We start from the raw sequence: 18,164 nt of genomic DNA, 5'->3' as shown, positions 1-18,164 counted from the left end.
TGATCTGGCAAATTTCTGACTGTCTTCCTTCCTATGGCAACCAATCTCATCTAGAAATCAGCAACTGCCGCATATACAGCATTAAAATATCAAATACTGAGCAATTCATCAATTTCTTGTACAGTTTTGTACAGGAAACAAGTGAAACACTTAATCCCCCACAAATGATGCAGGCATCTCTTGGGCCAATCAGTAACAAGATACATCACCCTCCAAGTTCCATTAAAATTGTGTAGCAGTTATGGCCTTCCACACATTTTGCCCTTTAATTAGGCTATAGCGCCCCCATCAAGCCAATCACTATAACTTTTAAACGCCAGAACCCAGCGCCAAGATGCATAATCGCTCTAGGGTTCGTCAAAATTGGACCGGTGATGACAGAGATATCACGTTTGAATTTAAAAACAAAACAAAACAAAACAAAACAAAAACATATTTAATTATAGGGCCCCCATAAGGCCAATCAAATGTTTTCAACGCTGAATGACAGTACGAGGGTGCCTCATCCCTTCCAGTTCTGTCAAAATCAAACCGGTGGTGTATTTCACCGCGTAGGACAACTTTAGGATAACAAATAGGCAGGTGAATAGAGAAAGAGAGAAGGCAAGGAGACGAGGAAACGAGGCCGTTATTAGAACGGATCGTAGCCTCTCGCGCAGCTCCGCCCCCTTGGCCGTGTCATGACGCACCGAATTTGCTATGTGCATCAGGCAGTCAGTCAGGTCGGCATGCAGGGAAGAAAGGTTAGGTTAACAGACCTGTTTTTTGTCATAATAAGGAAAAAACCTCCTATTTCAACATCTTTCGTTGTTGGTCACAGGCGCTACGATGCCACGAAGTAATGCCGCTGCTTGTAACGTAGGGTGAAGAGCAAGTAATAGCTTGTTAGCTTAGCCGACACAGCCAGCCAGCCAGCAAACGTCAACAGCGCGTATTTCACTTTCATTGTTAAAAAGGTGAGAGTTGGCTATTTTTTTTTAAAGTTGTAAAGCTATATCATTGTTATAAGACGCGTAATAGTTTGTGTAGAAAGGCAAGAAGTGTTTTCTTGCTTTCACAACAGCTGACTGTCATTCCTCTTCTGATGCATTGTTGCGTTAAGCAAGTCACAGGCGTTAGCACTCGGCAAACTTAGCTAAGGTTAGCTTATTATTTAGTCAATTTAACGTTAGTCAGACTAGCTAAAATGACATGTAAACTACCCATTTAGAGCTAACGTTCACTGAAAGAAAAAAAAAACCTAAAAAAAAAAATAGTGTTACCTTTTGTTTTTTGCTAACTTGTAACGTTACATTAACGTTACCCAAAATAGGTTTGCGTTGACTAACTTGTGCAACATAAATAGTGACTGACTTGCATTTGCTGGAGGTCTCTTCTTACGAGGCCGAGATTACTGCTAGATTTTTTTTTCCACAGAACTGCCATTTGCTATAACTTGGTTGTTTTTTTTATATATATATTTTATTTTTTCTGTTTTATAACAGTAAACATGAGGTCACTCAGTTACATTGGATGATGTACATAGGAGTTGTTAGTCATAGAATGGTACACTTTCATTCACATTCACTTTTGTGTTTCACAATTGCATTTACTATAGTTTCAGTTGATATAACTTGTTTTGATGTGGCATGTCCATGACAAACACAGGCAAGCTGTCAGATGTCATAGCTCAGGTATTTATTCAGTGGATGGCAGACTGGCTGCTGAGTCCGTACCCGGGTGCGACTCTTTTCTTTCTCCCTGGAATTGTCCCCATCTACAGCTGTTCTCCGTCGAAAACATCAGTATGGCGGTGATATCAGTTTTAGCGGCAGGGAAATATGCAATGTTTTAAGCTCCCTAGTCCTTAAAGAGACACCCATTGCAGTTATTGATTGTTGATTATTGTTTAATAGGCAACCAAACTACTCTCTCCAAGCTAGAAACAGGGAGCTAATCCCTGATGTCTTTGAAACAGCGTCCAGCTTCTCCAGTTGTTTTATATTTTTGTTACAATCTTTTACATCCAAAGAAGCTTTATTTTATTTTAGTTATGAACTAAGTTGTGAACCAGAAAGGGTGCCAGTATTGTAGGATCGTTGTGTACTGTTTCCATAAAATTGGTTTTATTTCGTGGTGCAGCTCCAAGATTTTTCTTTTTAACATTATTAAGAGATCTTTGTTCTCTTTTTTATGGCCCTTGAATAGATTTTCTAATGTTGATAAATGAAGATTGAACAGTCCTAGATCACAGAAATGGCAACATAAATCCTTTTTAAAATGACAGTTTCCTGTTTTCCTTTAAGAAATAATATTGGTTCAGTGTTTTCTACATCCGCTTTAGCTTGGAGGCTTTGGTGTGTTGGAAATTGATTTATGAAATGTGTTTAACAGGGCTTGTTACAAGAGGAAAGCATCAGCCAAGATGGCCATAATGTTTTCAGCAAAATGTTTAGTCTTCTCACAGCTGTAAGGTGCCATAGTTCTCAGGAATATGTGATTGACTCTTGGTAGAGATTTAAGTGATATAATTTGATTTGTTCCATTGCGTTGGTTGTTTTTATACTAATGGATGGTATAAACAAATTACCAATGTATGAATCACTGCATCATGAGCCTGACATGTGACAGAATGTTTTTATTTTTTTTTATTTTACATGAGTGAATTCGGAGAGAATGGTTTGCCTATATCTATCTATCTTCTGCCTTAACTTTGTAATCCTTTTCCTCTGTTGTCTCGCTTGAAAGCCAAAATCTTGCAATTGTATGTCACACATTTTGTCCTTGTGTTCTTTTAGACTGAATAATCATGACGCAGAAAGCCAAGCTGTGCTCAGTATCCTTGGCAGTGGAGGGTATGACTTGTGGCTCCTGTGTCCAATCCATAGAGCAGCGCATCGGATCTCTGCCTGGAGTAATCCATATAAAGGTGAATGATAGTTAAGTTGCAAACATAACACTTAAAAGTCACAATAGGATATATATTTTTATGACAAGATTGACTTGTGGCCATTTGTGTCTCCGTTAGCAGTGTTTACACTACATTTTAGCAATAATTTAATTATTTCAGCATTATTAGAGCACTTTTATACAACAGGTATGTATTTTTTTCTCAAGTGTCCCAACTTTTCCTGACGTTTCAACACAAATGGTTAAAATCACTATTTCTTGAAATTTGCTGACTTAAAATGTCTTGTGCGGTACCACCAATACAAAAACAGGATCGGCAGTGACAGAGCAGGGGGTGCTGTAACAATGCTGTCTTTTTTACTTAGAATATTAAAAGATGAGGTTGACATGATTACCTTATTACATTAAGAAAAGGTCCCTCCATCTTAGAGCAATAGAGTTTGATTTGTCCCAAACTTTTACTCCCTGAGGGCTGCCAGGTCTAATTTACAGCAAACAGTCATCCATGTAGCCATGAGTGATTCCTAAATTGCAATAAATGCGGCCTGCTCTTTTGCTTATTGTGTGTTTACCCCTCAGGCTGAGGTCAAATGAGAAGATAACGTAATAGTGTGTTCCAGATAGAGCTCTGCCCTTTGCAGGACTGTGTGTCACAGCAGGTCGATAAGCAGCCTGCACCCGCAGGAAATGTAATTTGTGTCTTTAAAGGTTTTATTGCCTACATAATGCTTATGTTAATCTATATAGACATGTTTTGGGAGGAGTGAATTGATCTTTCTTGTTAGAACAGTCTTTGTCCCTTTCCAAGCCCTTTCCCCGCTCCCTTACTCTCAGAAATAAATGGATAATCCCTTTCCAACATGCAGGCACGCTCACTTTCTCCCTCAGATCCCCTGCTGTGGTTTGTAACTTGTGGCTCAGTCAGGTGACCCCTTGAGTGTGTCACATGTTTCCTCCTTGAAGGAGTGCAAAGGGTCCTCATGATGTTGGAACAGGCTGTACGCTTACCAAGGCCAACTGACTCATCTTCCCCTTTTTTATATTCTAGAGTACCATTGACAAGATAGGAAAGCTATTGCACAATAGGACAGCAATATATTGTACGCCACTCTTTTGTCTAAAATTCAATTGAATGAGCAAGGCTGTCACTGACAGCTGAATTGATTTAGCTTAGACTGTTTTTTGACGTGCTGTTTAGTTCAGCATTTTATGATTGAATGGCAGTCACAAAATTGGCAAGCATAGTGTTGGTCCAGTAAATGTCTTCTTAAATGGCAATTTTGAAAATGGATTTATAATGTTCTCTGTGATATTGATTTTTGTTGAACCCTAATGAAACTATTGTTTTGTAGGTGTCTTTAGAGCTGAAGAATGCCACGGTCATATTTGACCACAGCCTGCAGAGCCCAGAGTCTCTGTCGGAGGCGGTCGAGGACATGGGGTTTGAATCCAGCGTATCAGAGTCCAGCACAGCCACACCAGTGCCTACTGATACCCAGCTGCTCCCCACCTCAGGCCTGACACCTGTAGCCCAAAAAGAGGCCCTAGCGAGGCTATCCCAGGTTCAAGGAGTGCTGGATGTCAGGGAGAACCAGGACCAGACAGGTCTCTCTGTCACCTTTGTCCCGTCCCTGACCTCTGCTCTGCAGCTGAGAGAGGTGGTGGCCAGTGTTGAGCCTCCGGAGATCCAGACACCCAGCCCCACAAAGAAAGGCCCAACCCGGGTCTCATCCCACAGCTCAGGAGGAGGGGTGTCTCTGCTGAAGCTGTGCATTGAGGGGATGACCTGTCACTCCTGCACCACCACTATTGAAGGGAAGATTGGAAAACTTAAAGGGATTGAAAAGATCAAAGGTGCTGTATTTTCCCTATTCTACAAGCTTGTAGTCATAGATTAATGAGTTCTCTAGAGCTGGCAGTGAAGTAATGTTTTAACACAGCTGCTGACCTCTGTAGGACCGCACGTGTCTTACTGCTTGCGAATGCGATGCCTTTGTGCACGTCAATGTTTCCACAGGTTCACCATCGGAAGATTGCTCGGCAGGATTTGACTATGACTCATGAAATCCTTTCACTGGCACAGATATCAGGAGTGACATGTTGACTGATAGGATTATGTGACTGAGAGTAGAACTGTCGTTGCGTATGAACTGGCCTTTCTAAGATTTATATTACATATAAAGGGTTTCAGTCAAAAATTCTACATATCCATTTTGGATACATTTTGCCCCCTAAAATTCATCAGTCAATATTTCTAAAGCACTGAAAATTCTATTCTCATGAACAAAACTATTTTGTAAGCAAAGATTTTAAGTTGACTCCAAACTAATAGCAACAATGTGCTTAACTTTCATGCCAGCAATCATGTGGTAGGCGTCATTGTTTTGAAATGATGGATCTTAACTATATTTCCTTTGTTTTTTTTCATTGATTGCAAACATCTGCATCCTGTTTTCATGCACAGTCACTTCTTGTTCTCTTGAAAGTATATCCTGGCAGAGGCTTTCTTTTGAAGTCCTTGATGCTTTGTTTGTAAAAAAAAAAACTTTCTCCTGTCTCCATTCCCCACAGTTGTTTTAGAGTCTCAGGAAGCTACAGTAGTACACCTACCATACCTCATCACTATCCAAACCATCATCGACCAGATTGCTGTGGCCGGCTTCAAGGCTTCTGTCAAGTCCAAGCCCCGCCCTCTGCAGCTGTTACCCAACGATATCGAACGTTTCAAAGACTCTCACAGGTCAACAGTTTCTGCCCCGTCGGAGACATCGGAAGAGACAGAAATCTTCATAGACTCAGTCCTCGCCACGCTCAGGGTGACGGGCATGCACTGCCGCTCCTGCGTGGTCAATATCCAGGACAATATCTCCATGCTGCCTGGGGTCTCGTCCGTGGAAGTCTCCCTGGAGAAGGAGAAGGCCTCCATCTGCTATGAACCCCTGAAGATCACGGTGCCTCAGCTGCAGCAGGCTATAGAGGCGCTGCCGCCTGGGAACTTCAAGACCCAGCCCTGGGACTCTGCTGGCCCTCTCAGCCCTGTACCCACATCACCCACCGCTGCTTCATCACTACCTGTATCAACTGTAGCAGGAGCAACCCAGGCCCAACTCGCTGCCCCCCAGCCTTGTTTCACCCAGCCTCTGGCGGCCGTAGTTCACATTCACATCGAGGGGATGACCTGCGGCTCCTGTGTCCAGTCCATCGAGGGCATGATCTCCCAGAGGAAGGGGGTGATGTCAGCCCAGGTCTCTCTGGCTAATCACAGGGGGACCTTTGAGTACGATCCCCTCCTGACCACACCAGAAGAGCTGAGGGAGGCTATAGAGGACATGGGCTTCGACGCCTTCCTACCTGGTGAGAAGTTGGATGGTTTGGTTCTATAGTCAGCTGTTAAAACTACTAGAGAAGTTGGGTGAGAGAGACTATGGCTGATAAATGATCTAACTACTGTGTTTAAATGCATCCATGTGATCTGTTACAAGGACCAATTTAGTCTTTTCGAAAAGAAAAAACTTGATGTAAACACCTCACTGAAGTACCTGGTCCCAGTCTAATTGAAATTTCAAAGCAATTTTGGTTTTCTTGCACATATAATTAATCCAGTACAACTGTTACTGGTACTTTCAGTAAGGTCGAGTAGATAGTCCAGTTGCAGTTCTGAATGTAAACAACATGGCTAACTGCATATTTAGCTTTCTTATAATAACAATATCTTGCTGCATGTCTGCAGAGACCAACTCCCTGGTGCTTGTGTCGGATCCCAGTCCGTCCTCATCTCCGAATCCAGCACCTGTGAAAGAAAAGGAGCTGGACAGTGACCCAGAGAGGGAGACCCCACAGGGAGGCAAGGGGGGCACCAATTCTAAATGCTTCATCCAGATAGGAGGGATGACCTGTGCTTCCTGTGTGGCAAACATCGAGCGGAACCTCAAGAATGAACCTGGTGCGTCAAAACTCAGGACTTTTCTTTCTGTTTCTGTTTCTGCTCTAATGACGATGATCCAACTGTATCACATGACTCTGACCTGGAGCTGCATGGCATTGCAGGGTTAGATGTTTGCTTAATATAAAATTAAATCCTTCATGTTTTGCAGGTATCTACTCTGTTCTAGTGGCACTAATGGCCAGTAAGGCAGAGGTGCGTTACAACCCTGATGTTATTGATCCCCTGAAGGTTGCTGAGTGTGTGAGAGAGCTAGGCTTCACCGCCTCCGTCATGGAGGACTATGAGGGTTCAGACGGAAACCTGGAACTAGTGGTGAGTGAGCTTTAAGGCTGCGTTGAAATTATGTTTGTTATATTAAGAGGACAACAAGATGTCTTCAACTCCATTATTTATTTACACGATATCAAATCCACAGAGAAACAATTCCATCATTGGTTGAGAAGAATATCCAATGCATGTGACTTGCTTTCCAGTAGCTTACATGATTCATGTGAGATCCTTTGTCCAAACCCTCCAGGCTATTTTTGGCCCTAACCCCCTCTACTTGATTGCCCCTCTTCACCTTCTTTCAGGTCAGGGGAATGACATGTGCCTCTTGTGTTCACAAAATCGAATCCAGCCTTATGAGAGAGAAGGGGATTATATATGCCTCTGTTGCCCTGGCAACCAACAAAGCCCACATTAAGTACGACTCTGAAATAACAGGGCCACGCGACGTCATCAAGCTGATCGAGGTATTCATTCCTGTCTCTGTCTTTTATTCATACATTTCTTCAGCTATTTACTTCAACCATTCCTTATTGCATGTTGAGGCCAGTTGAAATCCATACAACGTAGTAAATTTGTCCATTTTTTACACATTTCTATAAAGCACCTAACCACAGGGACACAAGATTTGACTAATGTGACTGTTATTGGTAGAATCTGGGGTTCGAAGCATCTCTAGTAAAGAGGGATCGCACCGGCAGCCACCTGGACCACAGCAAGGAGATACGACAGTAAGTACCATTTTGTTTTTGGGTGCACAAGTGTCTGTGCCTGTGTGTCTGTGGCTAACCACATGCAAAAGCAGCAGGTTAGACTTGTTGGTTTGTCAATTTGAATCCATTTCTAATACATAAATATCTCTTCCCGTCAAGGTGGAGGAAGTCTTTCCTGGTGAGCTTGATTTTCTGCGTGCCTGTGATGGGCATGATGATCTACATGATTATCGTGGACCACCAGATCAGTATGTCGCACCAGCACAACGCCACGGCCGAGGACCGCGAGCGCTACCACTCCACCATGTTCCTGGAGAGACAGCTGCTCCCAGGCCTCTCCATCATGAACCTCCTCTCTTTCCTCTTCTGTGTGCCTGTACAGGTAGATCAGAGAGATTAACTGCTCCCTCAATGAACATGATATGGCAAAATGAACCGCTCAATTAGATATGGTGAAAGAAGCACTTATTCACTTATATGTGTGTGGTCCAGTTGAATACAAGCCTTTTTGTCTTTCCCTCTCCACAGTTTGTTGGAGGCCGCTACTTCTACGTTCAAGCCTATAAAGCAGTCAAACACCGGTCAGCCAACATGGATGTCCTCATAGTTCTGGCCACCTCCATAGCCTTCACCTACTCATTGGTCATCCTCATAGTGGCCATGGCGGAGAGGGCAAAAGTCAACCCCATCACCTTCTTCGACACACCGCCCATGCTTTTCGTCTTCATCTCCCTGGGACGCTGGCTGGAGCAGATAGCCAAGGTTTGGCACATTATATATTTCTTGCTATCTGTATAGTGTGCAGGCGATAGCACTCTTAAGTCACAGCCACATTATTCTTTGTGCTTGCCTTCCCCCATCCAGAGCAAAACATCGGAGGCCCTGTCCAAGCTGATGTCTCTACAAGCTACTGAGGCCACAGTGGTCATTCTCAACAGTGACAAGTCTATTCTTAGGTACTCCTTGTTCTCTGTACTCCCTTTGTTTACAAGAACCTTTAGTATCTTGAGCTGGAGTTAGATTACAACGAAAACAAGTTGGCAAGTCAGTTGACCTGCCTGACTTGGCATGGCAAGTGCAGTGAAGGGCAGGTTTTACATAAACAAGCTGCTACTATGTAATAAGTCCAAGTAAATGTTCTACTAACTGTACTGTACTTTTGAGTGAACAGAGGGAAGTTTTGTTCCCTAATTATGGCTCCTCTTTATATATGAGTATCCCATCTAGCTTTGTTTAGTCTAACCTTCCTTTCACTGTTTCTTGACATCCATCCATGTGTTTTCCAGTGAGGAGCAGGTGGATGTTGAGCTGGTGCAAAGGGGTGATGTGGTGAAGGTTGTACCGGGAGGGAAGTTTCCAGTGGATGGAAGAGTCATCGAGGGACACTCCATGGCCGACGAGTCTCTCATCACAGGTTGGTCACACTGAGTCGAGGACCTAGTATTCATTAGTATTCGTATTCATTACTATTCTTCATATTCCTATGTCCTTCTCAGTGGTAAACAGTGCATATATACTGATATTATGTTTCCAACTATTTCATACTGCATATATTTCATATTGTACATATTCTGCATTCATTGTTTGCCACAGTACGTTCTTTTGCTGTTACCTTGCACACCCTAATAATGCTGTAATCCATACTTTTTGTCATACTTTTCATTTTTACATTCTACTCCATTATACTTGGTGTTGAAATTGTCAGTTGCGTATATCTTTATATAACCCCCCATTTACTATATTCTTGTTTACATTGCATTTTTCTTTGCTGTGTCCTATTGCCAATTGCTGTTGCAATGATCCAATTTCACCATGTGAATCATTGGTTTTATTTTATCTCATCTTATTAGTATTAGTACTCACATCATCAAGGTACACATCAATATGAAAAGATCAGTTGCCAATACTACCAAAACATGTATCCTAGTCTTTGGATCTTATGTGAGCTGTGGTCTCTGTCAAAGCACCAGGACTTGCCCTAAAAGGACTTGATGCTGTTTTCCACTGTCCTGGTCTGTTGTTTTCTGACCAGCTGTTGCTTTGTATCCCTAGGTGAGGCCATGCCAGTGACGAAGAAGCCCGGTAGCACAGTGATCGCCGGGTCCATCAACCAGAACGGCTCTCTGCTCATCAGTGCTACACATGTTGGGATGGACACCACCCTGTCTCAGATTGTCAAACTGGTTGAGGAGGCACAGACTTCAAAGGTGAGTTATGAGGTTGGAGATGGTCCTAATGTTGGTGCCACTTATTTCTGTACAGTATCTACCTGCTATGAGGGGAAAAATGCTCAGGTATTTGATTTCTGACATTTCTGCTTTTAGGCTCCCATCCAGCAGTATGCAGATAAGATCAGTGGCTACTTTGTGCCCTTCATCGTCGGCATCTCCCTGCTCACCCTGTTCGCCTGGATCTTCATTGGGTTTTGGGACTTCGCTCTAGTTGAGAAGTATTTCCCTGTGAGTCTTCCCTTCAAACCTTAAAGGATTGATTCAGGTTATTTTCAACCTGAGCCTTATTTTCCAAGCTTTTGCCATCATGGCCATTGTGTTCAAAATGTCTTACTTACTTCACTGTAAAGCTTTACGTACCTCCAGGTTGTAGGGAGTGCTGCTGTCCAATACACACACACACAGGGCCAAATCGGTAATCTCCAACAGTTGAATCCAACATATCTAACATATATAACATATCTACAGTGAAGTAAGTGATGGAATTTTTAACACAATCAATCGTCATGATGGCAAAAACTACATAAATACATAAATAAGGCCCAAGTTGAATATAACAATAATTATCTTTTAATGTGTAGCTATCCTAAACTCCTCAATATACCATCAAATGACATCCACTCCTTTTTTGCTGATCTAAAACAATAGACGTGGGTGAATAGCACTGCCTTCACAGTTATTACTTATTACTACCTCTGATAATGCCTATCATTACTAATTAATTTTCTTCATTGAAGGTGAAGGTACAAGTAACTGATGTGGAAGTCAAGCTAACAAGTCCATTTTCCTCCTGCAGGGTTACGACAAGAGCATTTCCAAGGCGGAGGCAGTGATTCGGTTTGCCTTCCAGGCCTCCATAACAGTGTTATGCATCGCCTGCCCCTGTTCCCTTGGCTTGGCAACCCCGACAGCTGTCATGGTGGGCACGGGGGTGGGAGCCCAGAACGGCATCCTGATCAAGGGAGGAGAGCCACTCGAGATGGCCCATAAGGTGAGTGAGTGGGAGCTGTGATATTCTGACACCCATGATATGTAGTCATCCATTTATATAATTGACCAACTGTCAAATTCATACACATTGTGAATGTGAACTATGAAGCTGGAAGCATATCCTTGGTTAGAATATCCCACTAGTCTTCACATTTCTCTTATTAAATACACTGGAACCTAAAATCTTGACATGTCATGTCTCTGCATGTGCAGGTCCAGTCAGTAGTGTTTGATAAGACTGGGACCATTACATATGGTGCTCCCAAAGTCATCCAAGTCAAGATTGTTGTGGAGGGGAACAAGATGCCCCGCTCCCGACTGCTGGCCATCGTGGGGACAGCCGAGAACAACAGTGAACACCCGCTGGGGGCAGCTATCACCAAATACTGCAAACAGGTTAGTCTCTACCTCAGTTTTAGCCCCTCGTGGACTCATTGAAGTCCTCGGTCTCCACTTTGGGAACTCCTGAGATAGAAGATTGGACTTATTGGTCCTCAATTGTCCTATCAGGTGTTGTCGTCATTTTGGGGCTCTCAGAGTATATCCAGATCCTTTTTCTTTTCACCTATGGCGAAAATGAATGAGATTTTTGGATTCTGTTTGACAGTCCTTCTGTTGGGTGAGGTAATGTAAGTAGATATTGCGTCGGATATTGCGTTATCCCATTTTTCATTTCAGGTTCAAAACCCCATCAGAATCCACCTCAACAAATACAGAAATGCATTATAGAGGAACCCTTGAAAGCAAAAATAGTCAATATTAGCATTGGATGGAGTTAAAGGCAATCATTTTACACCCCTATTTATTTTCATGTTAGGGGGCGGGATCTGGAATCCCTTATTTGGGCCGAAAAATTATGTCACACTTGAGAGGACAATATGATCTGTATATCATTGTGTAATGTGTTATTCAACATCCATTACCGTCTGGGTACAGGAGCTCGGCACAGAGGCTCTTGGAGCGTGCACAGACTTCCAGGCGGTGCCGGGCTGCGGCATCCGATGCCAGGTCAGCAACACCGAGACCCTGCTGAGGCAGGAGGACAGCGACAGCGAGGACAACAACCAGCGCAACGGCATCCTGGTCCAGATCGGTGACTCCCGGACCTCCACCGGCTCCCATCCGCTCATCATGGACCCACAGCCACTTAGTACGTTGGGGAATGTAGTACTGGGACATTGTTGTAGTCATGTATTCAGCTGATCTGGCAGACCACAGTGCAAAGCTTTGAGTGACTCAAAAGTACATTTGGATAAAATCATGGGATTATGATTATATATATATATATATATATATATATAAGTAATGATAGAGACACACCCTCCTCTGTATTCCTCTGCTGTTGTGAGTCAAACTCTTGTGATCTCTGTGTTTAGCCCTGGTCCAGACAGCCGCCTACGTTGTTCTGATCGGGAATAGGGAGTGGATGAGAAGGAACGGCCTGCAGATCAGATCTGACGTAGACGAGGCCATGACGGAGCATGAGCGCAGGGGGCGCACCGCCGTCCTGGTGGCTGTGGACAGTGAGTATGGCTTAAGATGAGAATTAGTCCTCTGTTAGCCATAATCTCCCGCATGACTGCTGATAGCTAAGTTCCTTTCTAAAGCCTATTTAGAGAAAATACTTGTGTGCTTATCATTCATTGTTTCCATTTGTGCATAGGTTTGCTGTGTGCAATGATAGCCATAGCAGACATGGTGAAGCCAGAGGCTGAGTTGGCAGTCCACACTCTGACCCACATGGGTCTGGAGGTAGTGCTGATGACTGGGGACAACAGCAAGACAGCAAGGGCCATTGCTGCTCAGGTATGGGACTGTGTGTGGACGTCACTTGATACTGAGATATAGCAAGCAAGCGTAATACTGTTCATGTAGATTTGGACCAGGGAGATATACAGGACTAGCAGGATGTGAAACCATGTGAAAACCATGTGAACCACAGAGATGGAAAGTGTTTATTCCTGTGCACCTGTGTGGCCGTGAATAACACTTTTTTTCAACCTGAGTGAGCTGCTCTTCCACAATGTACTGAAGGAGACTGATCATCCTTGCAGAGCATATCACCACCTACCTGTGTGACTGAGTATTATTTTTTTCAATCCCTCGCTCCGACCACCAAATGGCAGTAATCCACATACATTAGCGCCCCAATCTCAATTGTAGGAAGAACAAGCAGGGCATTCTGAGTAGAGCCGATGAGTGGTGCTTTCATCATAGAAACAGATGGGGTCCATTGTGTAGATGGGGTCTATTCACTCTAGATTTCTCCTGTGCTGTAGTGACGTCGCCATGGGCAACAAGAGGCAAATTCACATTAGTCAGATGTCAGATACTTCACTCCTCTACCTGTGTGCTGTCAAACTTCATCACGTTTTGCAGAATAGAAACCTTAACTATGAATCTTCTCACCTTATCTGTGAATTTTCATACAACTCCCACAATCCTCTCCTTTTATTCAAACAGAATGTTGGCTCCTCCCAAAAATCCTCTTATTTTTGTTCATTACAGTTTTGATAATTAATTTATATTTTCACTTAATATTGTTTGAAAAGGCCAGTGAGACATGTCTTATACATTGCTCATAGAAATTTGGACCAATTATCACATAAAGAGAAGGGAAAAGGACCTGTATTTTAGTACTTTTAGCTGTTTTCATTAGTGGAGTTTTGTGGGCTACCGACATCATAGTTCTCCTTAAGCTCATTTCCCTGTAAAGGCCATGGTAAAGCAGTGAATTGAAAAGAAGATGAAGACCACTCTATATATCCTATATAATATTTTATATATCCTGTTTATCTAAATAAACAGGACCACTGTGAAGAAATGTTTTACGTATTCTGCAGATGCATTATTTGAAAATATGTTTTTTTGCTGATAGACTGATAAATGCACCAAGTTGATCTAGTTGGAGATTTAAGTGTCACAGTAACTAGCCACTTCACCATGGGCACCGAGGCAAAAAGTTCACTCCATCTGGTGGAGACATTTAGTTGCTCTGTATCTGTGCACTATCAGACTTAACACTTAAGAAAATCATTTTTTACATACCATGTCTGTTGTTTATTGAGCAGTAGTAAATTAACTATTAATCTCCACTCCTCAATTTAAAATTTTCACACATCTCACAAAAGTGTGTTCACAATTCATAGCCTTGTTCGACATTATGGGTGATATTTGCATTTTTACAATGTGTTTTGAAACCATTTTTAGCTAGACCATGGACCATGAATGCACCGTGGGACTGTGCAGACTTTGTACTTGTTTTTGTTTTTTTTATGTATGTTGGTTGCTCCATGTCCGTCTCTCTGCCTCCCCCTCCAGGTCGGCATCAAGAAAGTGTTTGCTGAGGTGCTGCCCTCCCACAAGGTGGCCAAGGTGGAGCAGCTGCAGCAGGCAGGAAAGAGGGTGGCCATGGTGGGCGACGGGGTCAACGACTCTCCTGCTCTGGCCATGGCTGACGTGGGCATCGCCATAGGAACGGGGACAGATGTGGCCATAGAGGCCGCAGATGTGGTGTTGATCAGGGTGAGAATTTGAGCTTGGAGGATTGCTGGAACTCAGTCTTCCTCTGTCATTAATTCATTCCTGCTTTCTTTCAGGTCAGCTGTTTGATAGGGGCAAATTTATATTTCTGCCCTTATGTATGTTTATTTTTGTTTAAAGACCTAATCTTTTTTTTAATTTGAGCATACTATTGAGTATATCAGAATGGTGCTTCTAGATTGAAAATATGATTTGTTGATGTTTTCTCATTCCTTTCTCATTTCCCCCATTACTCAAATTTAGGTCTATTGTGTAAAGTGTAAAGCCCCAAGCTCTCAAATGTATGCAGTCCATATTTAGACTTTCTGTGGCGGGGATGTTTTTTATTTATGGTTGAATACAGATTGAGTCTTTAAAGAAATTCCTTTTAATTTGATTACCAACCACCTTTTTGATTTTATTTTTCTCATTTTGTTTACAGAACGACCTGCTGGATGTGGTGGGCAGCATCGACCTCTCCAAGAAGACAGTCAAGAGGATCAGGATTAACTTTGTTTTTGCACTCATCTACAACCTGGTGGGCATTCCCATTGCTGCTGGTAGGTGACTGCAAAATATCACAAGATTTCTGATTGATTTTCTTTTAATGATGTGATCACATTGAAAATAAACATTGCAACAACCTTCAGTCAGCTTTTCTGCTTCAGGATGCTAATTATGATTGCTTGTCCACAGGTGTATTCATGCCCATTGGTCTGGTGCTGCAGCCGTGGATGGGCTCTGCTGCGATGGCGCTGTCTTCAGTCTCTGTGGTTATGTCCTCTCTTCTACTCAAATGGTAATGAGCTATTTGATGTTTTGTAAGGCTTTCTCTCAACTGGGTGCTTTGTTTCTCGGCCTTTTTGAGTGATGAATATGTGTAAAAGGATTTTTTCAGTGAGTTTCTTTGTGTGTCTCATTCTCATTCTCTCTCTATCTCCATGTTTTCCCTGTCTTTCTGTGTAGTTACACTAAGCCCAGTGCTGAGAAGTTGGAGGCCCAGCTGGGCAACTACAGGAGGCAGGGCAGCCTGTCCGACGTCAGCGTCCACATTGGCATGGGCGAGCTCCGACGGCCCTCCTCCAAACTCAGCCTTCTGGACCGCATCGTCAACTACAGCCGCGCATCCATCAACTCCCTGCGCTCCGACAAGCACTCCCTCAACAGCATGGCGCTCAGCGAGCCTGACAAGCACTCGCTGCTGGTGGGGGAGGCGCTGTGCGAGGAGGAGTTTGTCTGAGGCAAGGCTACTTAAAGCTTGCTTGGCTTGGGCCAGCAGAGGCTTTTGTATGCTAAGCTAGACCAACTTCATCTATGGAAGGCTAGGCCAGGCCGAGCTAAAAGGGTTACATTGGATAATGGCCCATCCATCTACTGTAGGCGCCCTCAGGGCAGCGCTGTTGACTTGAAAAAGCCTATATGCTCCTTTTTTCTGTAGCTTGTCCAACTGACTACATGCACTTCAAAGGATGCTGGGATGATTCGCTAGAGTATCTTTTGTTATGGTCATTGATATCCTCGGGGGGAACAGTGAAGTAGGAGCCTGACTGACACTCTTTGTCCAGGGGCATGGAGGCATCTTTAGAGCCTTGAAGCAGGTGTCCACATCCAGGAAGCAGGGTGATGTTCACTTATGCCCATGTGGTCATTTGCCAAGACAATCTTTAACATCTATCCAAAGACAATCTAATAATGGTGCCCCATGCAGGAGTGGACATTTCAGACATTTTATATTTTAAGACACGTTTTTCCTTGAAAGGAAAATTGTAATAACACTTGTATATTGTAATTCTATTACAAAGAGTATTTATATTACCCTTATTTATCACTTTTCGTTATAACCTATGTGAAAAATTTATGTTATTGAATCCAAATGCCAATTCTCATTTTCAAGTTCCCAAAATGTATAATTAGTAAGGCAAGACATATAAAAACTCAAATCCAAGAACTCTTGAACTTGCTACAATATTATTTTTTGTGCAGAACACTCATGGACGGAGTTGTAAATGTCAATCTTACCCAAGTGCCAATTTTAATGCCACCTTGGCAAAGTCCAACACATTCCAAAGATAGCACTGTGCCGAGGAGGTTACCTTGAACTGAATGTGCAGAGAGTGTGATCAGAGATAAGGTCAGTGATTCACTGAAGAGACTTTTGTTCTGAAGGACGAGTGTGCATGGTACGGCCGGCTGAAGAAGGTTTAGTTCACTCGTTTCTCCCAGTGGTTTATAAGTTCTATCAACTTGGAGAGTGGCGGGCCTCTAATCATACCAACTGAGTTTGGATCTGTTTTCCCCAATTCATTTCCTCTGTTTTCCTCTGTGAAATCTGATTTCATATCTGTTGGTCATGTTATATATAATCACATGTAAGACATGCTGTGGTCCGTCTATGAATGTGAACATTATTCACTGTGAATCAAACAGTAGTTGTTACATGGTGGAAAATGAATGTCATGGTTGCTTGGATAGCGTTGGCTATGGAAAGTTTGTGCTGTGATGCAGTGTGTCATGAAAAGGCCAAATTGTAAATGTGTCATGATACAACTCTCATTCCTCTACTTTTCCATATGGTTCACACCATTGCACTTCAAAGAAATATCTATCAGGGGAACAAGGAACATGTGCCAGGATCAGTAGACGAAACACGCAGCTGTGTCCTGGCAGTTCCACCAAACAAGAGTTACTGAGAAAACAAGCTTGAGTTTACACATTTATAGATTGTGTAAAAACAAAACAAAAAATCACATTGTACAAGTTGTGGAATGTCTATCACTCAAAAATCATATTTGGGGATTGTAGACAGTTACTCTTCAATTTTCTGTATTATTTCTTTTATTTTTCCCCTCTAAAAACAATTACAAAAATCTGTGTTTCTTGTCTTTATGTGCATTACAAATCCCACGGACTATTGCTTTGCGAAACCAGGAGATAATCATTTTAGTCTAGGTATTCCTTCACGTTGCTTTTCATGTCTGAGCTTGTCAGTTAAATACTTCTTTGTGTAGTTGAACACAGCCGTCATCATATCCCATCACTTATCCCCATGTATGCATATGTGTCTGTCACAACTTGGTGCGTGTTGAGTGCATTAGACGCCAATCTGTTGTGTTTGTGCATAACTTTGTAGAAACGTGCATAGGGCTTTGGATCTGTGTGCAGGTAAATCAAGCAAGGCGATGTTTATCTGAACGTTATGTGCCTTGGAATAAACCGCTTTTATAGTGTCACTTGGCTGTGTCCAGTTGAAACCAGAAGATGGCGCTATAGACCTACTCTTCTTTCACCATGATCAACAAACACCAGATACTTATACAAGATTTCATTAACTTTATTTCATCCAGTTAGTCTAAACATTACACCACCCCAATGTACTGCAAAACAATTAAATACCTTTTTCTCATAATATCCTCTTAAAAAAAATATTCATTTCAATTAATGTAAACTGTAAATGACTTATTCCTCTTGAGTAGATTTGTATCGCTTTGGCTAGAGTGACATTTCAGTTGATTTGGTAGATTGAAGGCCTGTGGATCATATTATTTATTAAGGAGTTAGTTTTATCTATATTTGAGCAGGTTTATTGGGAATTAGTTAGAAGTTAAG

At 42.6% G+C, this 18,164-nt stretch overlaps 1 protein-coding gene across 1 annotated transcript; it reads left to right on the top strand.

Moving 5' to 3' along the window:
- Nucleotides 1-717: 717 nt before the first annotated feature.
- Nucleotides 718-17,788, top strand: atp7a (ATPase copper transporting alpha). Its single transcript, XM_071916987.2, has 23 exons — nucleotides 718-956; nucleotides 2,778-2,908; nucleotides 4,242-4,743; nucleotides 5,461-6,243; nucleotides 6,620-6,832; nucleotides 6,984-7,147; nucleotides 7,408-7,569; nucleotides 7,757-7,833; nucleotides 7,975-8,197; nucleotides 8,344-8,577; nucleotides 8,680-8,771; nucleotides 9,102-9,229; nucleotides 9,868-10,022; nucleotides 10,140-10,274; nucleotides 10,843-11,037; nucleotides 11,250-11,432; nucleotides 11,973-12,186; nucleotides 12,413-12,559; nucleotides 12,700-12,842; nucleotides 14,358-14,561; nucleotides 15,001-15,118; nucleotides 15,255-15,357; nucleotides 15,525-17,788. The coding sequence occupies exons 2-23, from the start codon at nucleotides 2,789-2,791 to the stop codon at nucleotides 15,796-15,798; spliced, it is 4,569 nt and encodes a 1,522-aa protein (XP_071773088.2). The 5' UTR covers nucleotides 718-956; nucleotides 2,778-2,788; the 3' UTR covers nucleotides 15,799-17,788.
- Nucleotides 17,789-18,164: the final 376 nt, after the last annotated feature.

Source organism: Centroberyx gerrardi, chromosome 16 (assembly GCF_048128805.1).
Source record: "Centroberyx gerrardi isolate f3 chromosome 16, fCenGer3.hap1.cur.20231027, whole genome shotgun sequence".
Taxonomy (NCBI): domain Eukaryota; kingdom Metazoa; phylum Chordata; class Actinopteri; order Beryciformes; family Berycidae; genus Centroberyx; species Centroberyx gerrardi.
Note: the sequence above shows the minus strand (reverse complement) of the source record. Positions and strands in the feature narration are given on the sequence as shown.